The 12,477-nt window shown below is 36.7% G+C and overlaps 1 protein-coding gene across 1 annotated transcript in view; it reads right to left on the reverse strand.

The window, feature by feature from the left end:
• Positions 1-1,855: 1,855 nt before the first annotated feature.
• Positions 1,856-12,477, reverse strand: part of CACNA2D1 (calcium voltage-gated channel auxiliary subunit alpha2delta 1) — a gene marked incomplete at its 5' end in the record, with an annotated part of 176,474 nt that continues 165,852 nt past the window's right edge. The window contains one exon of the mRNA XM_061366389.1: positions 1,856-6,423. Coding sequence (XP_061222373.1) covers positions 6,387-6,423 — 37 coding nt within the window. The remainder of the gene's footprint in view (positions 6,424-12,477) is intronic.

Below are 12,477 nucleotides of genomic sequence, written 5' to 3' on the forward strand. Positions count from 1 at the left end.
GGTCAAAGCCTGGGCAGGACCAGCAGCCCATGTAGCAAGCTCCTGAATTCTCTTCACTGCAGAGTGAACTCATGATTGATTGTTAGCAACTACAGTTAGGTTAGATAAATCACAAACATGTTTACCATTTCTCCAAGAGAAACACTAGCTACCATGTTCAAATCTGTTCTACAAAACATGGGATGTACACTGATGGTCAAGAAAATGCTTGTGGGATCCAAAGAAAACCCAAAAAGAAACAGCTGTCGGTGTTCTCTTAAAAGGAAAGGCTTTACTGACAGCTTTGTAGTTTTGTTCTGTATGCATATCAAACATTTAGAGAAAATACAGTTAGAATTTAGTTAAAATAATTCTCCTGAAAAAGTCTCATTTTCCTTCCCTCCTCCCATATATGCTCTGGGCTCCCAAAAGCCTGTTGGAAATGGAGACATTGCTTTCAAACTCTTATGCAACAGGCAGGGAAAACATACCACGAAGGACATGCATTTTATTCAGTCAAGCATTACAGGGAGCTCTGGGCTAACAGATATGATGGTGAAGGGCTTTTACAGCATCAGCATTATATAACATCTTGATTTTTGTGGATGGCTAGCAGCAAGAGAGCTGCACTGGACAATGTGAAGTCATCTCTCAAAATAATAGGATATGACAGGCCAAGTGTATTCTGGCTTGATTTGCACCAGGACTAGTATAGAATATCTCACTGCAATGCAGCCATTCCCAAATCAGACTGATGAAGTCAAAGATGCTTGTATGTTCCAGACATTGGGGAAGAAACCCTGTGCCTTCCGAGACTGTCAGCTCCTGGTACTTAGTGATATGTGCATTGTAATACAGAAATTAAAGTGTACCGGGAAGGGATTTTGAGGTTTTATTTATTTCTACATCTCAATGGCAATCAGCATACAGAAAACATGGTACAATGAGTTCAGCATGTGGACGTAATCATGTAGTTAGGCAGCAATGTTTAATCTAGCTGGGGCCAGTAATCTCTGGATGTCGATATTCACTGTCATGCAGGGCCTTGCAGCATTTCCACATGGGAAACCTGTTACTTTGCAGCATTAGAATCTGCATTTGATTTCTTACTCTCTTATCTGACTCCTCAGGGATTCAGTAAATCCAGCAGTAATTTGCGCCTGCCAATCTCTTGGGTTTTGACACAATGGCAGTCAAGGATTACAATCAGGCTCCTAAAACTTGCAGCTATCTGCCCTGCCCTTCTGACGGAGGCTGCCAGCGCCACCGCAGTAAGCCTGAAAACCCAATGAAGCAACTCCTGAACATCCCAAGGTTGCCTATTAAGGTACATAGATCCACTGAGTTTAATGCTTAGCTGAGAATGGCAGCAGCAACAAAGCGGTTTCATAAATCACACAGCAATCTTTGTTCAGAGGTGGGACAACAACTTGTGCAGCACTCACCTCTGTATCTGAGCCATCTGATTTTATTCTGTGTCTCCATGTGGATGAATCCTTGGACTTCATCAGTGTTTACAAGTTAGTAAATTACAATCCTTCCAAAAGCAATTGTTGCAGAACAACTGGGCTACAGCTGCTTTGCAGACTGTTCTTTTACTCAGTGCTGAACAGACTCTCAGTTTTTGTTGGTTATTTTATTTTTTTCCCATTTTTTTTAACTTTTCACGGCAACGAAGCAAAAATGAGGGCTTGCTTCACACTCTCCTTTGGACCCCAAACAAAAACTGTGTTAAGTCACTGTCTCCATGCTGAAAAGTAACTTTCTTTCAGACACTTGGGTGCAATTCCATAGCACTCAGAAGTATTATAGAGCAAATTATATAGGCCCTTATTTACATTTTTGTATTATACAGAGTGAAAAATCAAAGTAGCTGTTGATTTTAAATGATAAACTTTTATTCTGAATATACTGTTTTTGCACAAGAATTAACACAACAGTTCTAGGATTATAAATTTTTTATAACATTATTGTACAAATTTTTACAAAAAAATTAGGTTTTCCAGGCTTGTCAAGTTCCACAAAAGTGTCAAGAGAACACAAGAAAAGGGAGAAAGACCTGACTGCTGTGGGAGAGCAACCAAGTCTCTTTTTGCAGAAACGCAGACGGAGTATTTCAATAAAAGTATCCCAGAAAGCATGATGCAGACATTCCATACAACACAAGAAGAGAAGACAGCTTTGTCAGATCACAATCACAATTCATGGCATCTGAACAAGACAGTATCCCTTTAGCCTCAGTGAAATTATTTCTTCAAGATGATGTTTTTCTTTTAAACCATAAACAGGACAGATGCAAGTAGCTGGGAAGAGGGTGAGGCTAACTTTTCAAAACTCTTGAATTGCTTTCAGACGCTTTGTTTTAATCTTTGTACAATAGTTTACAATGAGTATTAACAATATTAACATTGCGGTATGAAAAAAATCATAATAAATCTGGCCTTTGTTAAAGGCGCGGATGTCTGATGGAACAAGATTAAAATTTATCCTAAGGAAGAAGTTATTAAGATTTCACCTTCAGCTTACATTCCCGAAACACTCAAGTGTGTTGCAGTGCCTTATAGGCATTAATGTACTTCTTAATAACCAGTGTGCTAGCAACTGAATTTTTAGGACCACTGGGACTGAGGTTGTGTTTTGAAATTAAGACAAACTAAGAACATTTTCTGAGCTTAAGTGTTAATGGGAACAAAAGGTCTTAATGTCTCTGCAGTGATACTGAACCATAGCAAGTAACACTTGGGTTGCAAAGGTCACTTAAAAGGGATACTGCCTATCTGAACCCAGTAAGGCCAGTTTTTAAGTTAGTAAAAGGAATAGTCTAGGAAAATATACAAATGGCAGCCACACTGTTTTTTGTCAAGTCAAGCAGTAAAGCCTCAAGCATTAGAAACATGAAAAAGATCATACTAAAATCTTGAAGGTTACAGGACCTAAAAATCTTGTCACTCAAACCTGCTGTGTCATGTTAAAAACCTGTTACAAATATGGACCACAATCAGTGTTTTGGCAGTAATGCTGGTTGTTTAAATGAAAAACTACAAAGAAACCTTTCATGTTAAAACCTCAGATCATGTTTTGCAAAGTACCATGCTGTAAAAACTTTAGTGGTGGTTATTTGTCAGACATACAATAGGCTGCATGACTTCTGAACTGAAACAGTCCCAACAGTTCCCTTAGTACTTATTTAAAGGATTCAAGCAAAGATCAACAGAGCTTTTTATCTGGCTTTAAAACAAAAAGCCCCCATTTTACAACATATTGTGACTTGAAAACGTCTCAATTTAAAGCCTTGGATCAAATATCTTCTCTCATAGACAAGAGATGACTGTTATGCATTATGTGAAAGTAAGAATACTTTTCTGCATGAGGACATGTATTTGTTCATGCAACTTATTTCTAATAGATTGAGATGATAGCTAGAGTTCACATTGCATTTTCCATCTCTGTTCTGTAATTTGCAGATATCTAGGTAGTGCATTATAAAGACTCTTGACCCTCACTTGGATATAATCAAAATATAGATTACTTTCTGCAGAAAGAAGCCAAAATGTCTTTTTTTTCCCTTTTTAAAGAATTGAGTTCTGTGAGGGATATACAAAGCCCTCCTGCGAGGGCCAGATCCTGATTTTTCTATCAGATGGGTATAATGGAAAGCTATGTGCACATACAGAAACATGTTTCTTCAGGTCATACAAAGGGACAGAGGGGAGGAGCAAAGGACATTTCCCTCTCTGGAAAACCCAAGAAGGCTGATGTATCTGCATGGCACGAGCTTCTCCCTCCTTTTGTATTTGAGCAGTCTAAGGGAAGTCGGATGAGAGAAAAAGCCACAGTCGTGTTCTGTGGCAGCACAGATTTTTGCCGCCTTTCTACCTATATGCTCTAATCAAATATTAAGTAACTCAAAATACAGCCTGCCAGTGTAAGCAATTAGTTACAAAGTGTTAATTAACATAAATCTTCCATGCTCTTGGGAAGCTAAGTGAAGACTATAGAGGACAACACACTGACAAGCTCTCAAGAAATTAACAGAGCAAAATGCAAGCTAATGTGTATTTTGAGTAATCTTAGAGTAAATTCAATGAGTGTAGTAAGCATTGGCCTAATCCTACAAAATTTGTTCCTCACATAAAATTTCTATTGACTATGTCAAGGAAAAATACAGGATGCAGTCTCAGAATTAGAAAGATTCAAACTAACTGTTTATGAGATGGTGACCAGTGATAGGGTAAAGTGCAGTAACAGAACTGGAATGAAGAGCTCCAAGATTATTATTATCCATATTATCAAAATTAGCACACCTTCCCTGAGGAGGCCCTAAAGTCATCCAACACAATTAATTGTCCTTTTAACCCCATGACTTTACTAGAGATATTTTTTCTTTTAAAGCTAAATCTGTTTGCTGAACAAAAGGTCAGGTTTTACTTTTTCACTTGCTGTATTCTCAAACATAAGAAAATACACAGCTGGAGCCAAGATATGTGAGGAAAAACAACGAACCAGCCATGGGTACCACTACAGTAAACATCTGATCTGTAAAGACATGCCATGGCTTCCAGTAGCTTCTTCGGTTTTCATAGGATACTAACACATGCCCAATTATTTCCTTAAGCTTTTGGCATGATTAAAATTATATCGATCAATTGCCAGCATATACATACCAATGCTTTGCAGCTTATTTTTTTAAAGAGCTAGTGTATTGTGCCATGTTAATATTTGCATATTGCAGTTGTTAGCAGAATTGTACAATACCAGCAGAGTTGCACATTCATTGGTTTAGCTGTCTTGCAATACTGTTTAGTTCTGAAAACTAGAAAAAAAAGCGCAAATAATATTTTGCATCAACACTATGCTACACTGTAATATTGTAATTTACTGCACCAATCTGTATCACCAATGAGGTTGTATAAAAACAAATTCTAAAAGTATTATTCACAATCAAGTATCAATGTGCATACATAGAGATTCAAGGCTCCCCATTTGTTTTTCCTAATCTCAGAAACCAGGACATTTTGCTGTTAAATATACCATTTTCAATAATAAATAGCAACAGCAGAAGTTTTAATATTATGAGGGTATTTATATGAAGGAAACAAAGGGGGAACCTGATATGAACCTTAGAGAACACATACTTCCAAAAATAAATGTGTTAAATCTGATTTTTATATACTTAAAATATCTGTACACAGATTTTCATGTGAGATCACTATTCTGTAAAAAATCCAACTCAACCCTTTTGTCATGATAGCTAAATTTACCGTATTTTCTCAGCTTTTTCATTACACAGTATATTCAGAGCTCTGTTTTATAATTTAATGATCTGATTGCAACACATTGCAATGTTCAGTTTCTCACACAATAACAGAATGATTTACCTTTTCAATGGACTAAACTCTACCATCAAAGAAAACAAACTGCAAAACAATAACATAGCATCATCATCATGCAAAATACCCTTGGAAACCAACGTTCAAATATCACAAAGACAGTTTTTATTCACAAGCATTTTTCTTTGAGCCTTTGAAGAATTCTACTAGCTTTATGCATAACTGCATTGTGAAAAGGAGGCGAACATTACACTGAAATTAATTTTTTTCTGACAGAGGATGACATCAAGTTAAGATGAGAATCACTTTTTTAGTTAAACTCTCAAGCACCTTTATATTTTTAAAACGAGAAGTTTCCCTCCTTCCTTCCTTCAAACTAACAATTTCTCAGCCTACCTTAGCTGGCTACATGATTCATTCAGAAGAATAACCCACTCATCATCAAGTGTTGAAATCATGCTGAACTTCTGATGACTATCCAATATTTTCATTTTACTCAGCTAGTTTGGACAAAACTGATGCTCAAAGCAGCCATCATGGTGCTAGTAGTGCAGATTGGGGAGTAGGTTTTCTTTTTTCTTTTTCTTTTTTAATAACTGTTTATGTAAAAGAATATAAATCTTCAAGATACCCAAAGCTTAAAAGAAATAAAAGTCATGTACATAAGCTATTGTCAGGGGAGCCCTTTTACATGAAGTCATCAAGATTACAACAACAAACAAATAAAAGGAAAAAAATAATCTTAAATTCCCCAATGGAGCACATACAGAATTCTGTTTAGATGGCATAGATGATGCAGCATTCACACACGTTTAAGGATCTGACACTCCAACATGCAGCCACCGTGGGTGCCTTTATGAGTTTCACACCAAGTGATAACCAGACACGAGCACTGCTGTTCTGCTGCTGTCTGAATAGCTGACCCTTTTAAAATGAAAATGAGGCTATCGGTTTGGCAGGGTCTTGATTAAGTTATGCAGGTTTTGGTTTAGCAAGGTCATAACTGGTAGTGTCTGCTGCCAGATAACAGCCAAAGCAGGACCAACTGAATTCCTACCACAGACCACAGTGATGGACTTAGACCAGAGGCACCACCACAGTCAGCCGAATCTTCCTGTTGACAAGAAAAGAAGAAATCATTTAAAATTAATTACAATTAAATTTCCTGAGAAGTAATCTACTCTTTAGCCTTCAACATTCTGAGCTATTCTTGAGGCATCTTTTTGGTCTTATACATGTTATTTTGCTAAAATAACATCAAAATAATTTCTGTAAGTTTGTCTGATTTTTTATACTGAGAGTGGCAACGCTGCATGGGAGGACTAAATACCTACAAGGCTTACTGCAGTCACTTATGAACTAGATGGGATACTTACACAATCAAACAAGAAATGCTATAGGATATGCCAGATGGGCCCAATAAGCCACACCTATATTCCTGAAAATTACATCAATTTGGAGATTTTCAGTATCATTTTATTGTGAGGAAAGATGGAAAAACAGATATCACCTTTTAAGAATTAGAAACTGAATACCAGAATATGTTCATGTCTGTTTCATCAACATGGTCACACATTAAGATGAATATGCAGTGGAGATATGGTCATACAGAATGAAGATCCTTTCTCTGTCTCTGATGCTGTATTTAAGCAAAAGAACCAAATTTTCTGTTGGCTTTTTGTACACATTTCATGCAGTCCCTGGAGAAGACACTCTCCAGCTTGAGGACTTGCTCTGAGCTGCACCACTCTGTCATGCATCAGTGGACCTAACTATTCGTTATACCACACAGCAATTACACCTCTTTTCCCCATTCCTTTTTACTATTAATTCTGTTAGCCAGTCCCACTCTGCCTATAATTCATAATATCTTTCACATTATGGAGTTACTCAGGCTGGCTGAAATAGGTTTGATACCTGTTTTGACTTAGTAACTCTTCACATCTTCTTGTTTCTCAGAACTGCGGCAATCTATGTTTAGCTGCCTAGAACACCGGGACTATTCAGCCATCTCCTGCACAGGTAGATCTGAAGGCTGAAAATACCTGGTCTTCCCCTTGTTTTCATTGTATTCTGTACCCACAGTATAAACAGACACTTTCCATTTTCCAAGGGATCCCAAGACTCCAACAGCAAGACAAACAGTGTCGGTGGTAAGGGATTTAGATATAGTAAGAACTGGGAAAACTTCTTGAACAGAAGGAACATGTGTAGGGAAGGACAGACTGCACCTTAACAGTAACAGAGCCCGCCTGTTTGCACACACATTAAAAAGGCATTAGAAATTAATGCAGAGGGGAGCCAATGGACATGAACAGCCCCAGGGTCAGACTTACATGCCACTGAGGTACATGTAACTAATACTCAGTGTGTCTCAGAAGAGGGTGTGGGGGTTAGGGATAAAAAGTACAATCAGCATAAATATGGAAGGGTCAGTAAACCACCTTTAGTTTATTGGCACATCCTTAAGCAAAACTTTCTGGTGCTTCTACACTAATGCTGGGAACATAAAATTAAGATGGGGGAATGAAGACAAGTCATTAATGAGCCACCCCAATAGAATAAATACATCAGAAAGCTGTTGGCAGGAAATTATCAGTAGCACAGAGCATTGCCAGGCTACCAAATTTGTAAGACTGGCAGCGTAGGACATACAGCAGAAGCATGTAAAGCATTGAAGGATAATACGAAGTGTAATAGCATAAAAGTATTATAGGAAAAGGAAAGTGTCATGGAATCTCCGTAAGGGTAAGAAGTATCAGAGTCTAATAATCAAAATTTAATACTAGAATTGCACTGCTGAGCACCCTGTCATTTATGAAATGTTATGTGAGATTAGAACAGCCATGTATAAATTGGATCGATGATTTATCAGAAAGAGATGTAGAGATCATATTTTTGGTTATGATAAATGACTGTCTTTTGGAATAAACAGCATTTGAATCTTTGCTGGTGTATGGGGCCCTCTTCAAAATCACTAGTAGACCGCTGCTCTGTATAGCTCTAGTAGGTCACAATGCAATAGGATTTACTTTGTTATGTGAGAGATCAGACCAAACAAATCCAAGCCAAAAGACACCAATTTCAAAACAGGGAACTAGGTGAAAATTACCAAAAGCAGTTAAAAGACCCCCCCAGAAGAAAACAACAAACACACTGAAGAAAACAGAAAAAAAAACCCTTTAACCAACAAAAAGCAGAAAAAAAAAGCAATAGAAGCATTATCTCAAAAAGCAAGTAACTCAAGAGGATCCAGAAAGATATTTAGAAATACCAATTAAAAAATCCAGGTAAAATGAATACCAAAATTAGAACAATTAACCACCCAACCCTCGCCACCCTCCTCCCTCCCCAAATCCAACCCCTAACAAATTACACCCCCTAAAATAAACCAAACACAGCCACCTAAAGAAATACCCCTTCATGAATCAGTAGGGAAATTAAGTAAACTGTCATAGGGAAAAGGTCAGTATTTAAGAAAACAAGTTTACTCAAATGGACAAGAATGGGAGAGTACATGAAAATGGCAGATTAGATATAAACAGGAAATTAAGAATGCTGATAAAGATTTTTTTTTTATGACCTCCCTGCAAAATATGCTGAAAATTGTAATGGAAAGTTTTAAAATAAATCAAAAGCATGAAGCTAAATACGGAGTTAGGGCAACTGTTTGATAACAGAGGTGTAAAGAGGGAACTTGGGAATTACAGGGCATAGCAAAGGACTTCGGTGAGTTCTCTGTGTCAGTTCTAAGGGGCAAGCACCTTAATGAGATTCCCACTACACACAATGCATTCTTCTTAGAGGTGATAGGAATTGGAATCAGTTTGGAGTAAATACATGGAAATCAGATACAGCAGTCAAATTAGACTCATTAAGTCATCAAAAATTAAAGCATTCACCAACAGTTTCTTTTAGAAACTTGCATGTAAAGAAAAAACACAACTCCCTCCCAGACCAAATCAAACCAAGCCAAAACAAAACAAAATCCAGCATTCAAGTTCTTCAGGGAAATAATAATAATAAAAAAAAAGTCAGAAAAAAAATAGTAATTTCATTCTCTCCTAAAGCAAACAGCTCACGTTAGCTGCCATTTGTTATGAACAGTGGCCATTTCCAGACATGTCTCTGTGATCTATTAGCTTTGTAACTTAGTTCTATAATTTCAGCTTAGGCTTTTATTTTACTTTTTTTAGCTGAGTCCACTCTGCAAGTCCAAAATTCCTAAGGTTTACGGTCAAAAGTAAGTCATAAATGAACTCTGCTGCACCAGATTTGGAGTAGGATGCTAACATTTGAAGATGCACTGAACTTTCTGGTTTATTTAATTTGGCTCTGTCACTTTTTCACATCTGCATTGTGTCTTGTCCTGTAGTTTTAGTTCTATTCAAAGCAACTAAAAATAATGCTGTTGTTTCTTCCTCACAGTGAGTACCGTCAGAAGCAGAATTATCAGTAATAGTTTCTTCTAACACAAATTCAATGAACAAAACTCTGTTACCTATTGGTGTTTATGATTCTTATCACTGAAATTACTTAGAAGAGTCATCTTTGAAGAAATAGTTTAAAGAAAAGCACAAGGTGCATTTTCCAACAGAGGGGAAATGTCTGGAGAGTAAGAAAGAAGTAAATTGAAGGTCTTAAAGTTGTGCATAATATGAGGGAAAAATATCATTATAGTGAAAACAGCACCTAGGATAAATACAGAGTAGATGGACCTCCACATATATAATTATACAGTATTCAGCTTTCATGTCACTCTTCATTATACCAAATATTGGGAAAAGCACATTCATCAATCCTACCACTAAATGTACTTTAAAAAAAAAAAAAAAAATCCATTCTGTTGCCCATTTCTATTCACTTTTTGAGAGGTTTTCTTTTGTTGTGAGGGTTTTTTTAACTATATGACAATTTATGGCCACTGCTTTTACATTCAACAGTTATGCTACGTAATATTCTCACTGGACTAAAAATAAATATCTTAATATCTTTTGCTCTCTCCCTGAGACTACACAGAGCAGTTTTTAAAGCATTCACAACATCACAACACTAGAGAATGTCTTGGAAGGCTCATGCAGGGAAGGCATCTTCTTATGAATGACACAGTTAAACTGTACTGGACAGAAGTATACAAATTTTATACATGTATTTGAAGGTTGGTGAGATTTTAAACTAAGGATCAAAGTAAATGAATTTCTGAGGTTTTACCAATTTACCATGGTAAACCAGCAGTTCTGCCAAGAACAATTTCTAAATATTCTCTCTGGAACCAGTTATTCCTTTGTACCCTAAGCCAAGATGAAAATAGTAGTGGCAAAGAAGGTGCAGTAAATCCTATCTAAACTACTTTTTTTCTCCCCAGCATTGCACATTGTCATTTTCTTGTGTGCTTTAACTGTTGTGAAAATTACAAGTGGGATCACATCATTAACTCAGAACTAGATTGAGGAAAATGTCAGTTTTGAATGGTCTTCAAAATGTCATCTTTGAAAACACTTCCGCTCTACCTGAGCTTTAAGAAAACTTCTGATTCCTGTAATTGTTATTATTGAGGTTTCTCATAAAATCTCTTAACAGATTACACAGCATCAGTTTAGTTTATCTTGTCTCTAGCTCATACAGTGCAATTAGACACTGAACTTTTTTAAGCAGTTTCACTGAAATTGTCCAGCCCATTGCATTAGTCACTACTACATTAGTCACATAGAAAACCTGAATAACCAACAGATCAGTTGGGGTTGTCCTTTCCTTCTTGTCTTCTAAATAATATTCAGTATATTATTTCCCTTTGAAGACAGAAATAATAAGAAAAGAAATTGGAATCTTTTTTAGCCAGTTTAATTTCATCAGTAGTGTATCAGAAAATTCTTGCATTAATAATTCACGTGTCAAGTTTTCTTGCATGATTGAGGTATAGAAGCATCAAATCCAAATGTCATCGCCTTCCTGTCATACCTTACTGTGATAACTAAAGAGGGTTATTTTACACCATCACACTGTAAAAATTATTCAGCAAGTGCAGAATGGAAATGAATGCTTTTGTAAATCCATATATTCACTGGTAAGTATCAAACCCACTATTCATTGATATATACCAACATTTCCTTGAAAATGGTGCCAGTCCAAAATCTTAAAGAGACACATGCAAATACAAGTACATATACATATATACACACCCATACACGTCTAAGTCTATAAAAATACTTGTTACTCCTTTAGAAGCACACTGTAACTATTTAATGTACTAAAACTTTGTCTTGAAACCTCAATCAAAGGATAAAGCAACAATATCTGCCAAAAAAGCTTCTGATCTGGCCTTTGACATAAGTGGTTACTTCAAAGTTATACCTTTTATACGCATATATTTTAAATGCTTCTCAATGCATGGAGAAGACCTTTGCTTTTACTCAAGAGCCATTTCAAGTTCCAGTGCATGGTCTTTCACAAGCATACGTTACCCTCCTTTGGCTGGAATATCACACAAAGCTGTCAAAGCTGTACAGCCACCCACATGTAGATCAGGGATACAACCAATCCCATCAAGGTGTACACAGTTGTCTGGGCTGCTAATCACCCTCAAATCTCTGTCTGACATCCCTGGGAGCTGACAGCAAGAAGACATTCCCAGAAAGGGCTAAAGACTTGTAGAGTTCTTATTATCAGGCAGAGCAAACAAAAAGAGTGCACGTACAAAGTAAGAGCAACCTATTCAAGGTGGTGGTAAAGACTACTTTAGTACCCTTGATGAAAAAAAACCCCAAACCAGCTGCCATTATTGAACCTGATCAGCTGGTTTGCACCTGTGTTGGCTTCAGTGATTTTAATAAAACTACATAGATTAATGTACAGTGAGAATACGTTTCCAAAATCACAAAATTATTAAAAACAGGATGGATGAACAAAACTACTTTATAACATTCTGCTGCCAAAAATCTATCAACTAAAATTATATTTTGTGTGTTTCCCAGTATTTTGGTTGACAAGAAATACCATTTTGGGCATAAAGAATTCAGCTCAAGGTGAGTCTCTGCTGCTTTATGTACATTGGACAGTAGCTTTTTAATTAAAACTTACAGAGCAATTGCATGAGTAAGAATATGAGATGTTAATCTTCCAGATTTTAATATGAAATACCACTATCTTGGGGGAAGGGACTTTGACCCTT

The sequence above is a fragment of the Neopsephotus bourkii genome, unplaced genomic scaffold (genome assembly GCF_033783945.1).
Source record: "Neopsephotus bourkii isolate Nb327-2 ecotype Australia unplaced genomic scaffold, CSIRO-AGI_Nbou_v1 NB_1328, whole genome shotgun sequence".
NCBI classification, from domain to species: domain Eukaryota; kingdom Metazoa; phylum Chordata; class Aves; order Psittaciformes; family Psittacidae; genus Neopsephotus; species Neopsephotus bourkii.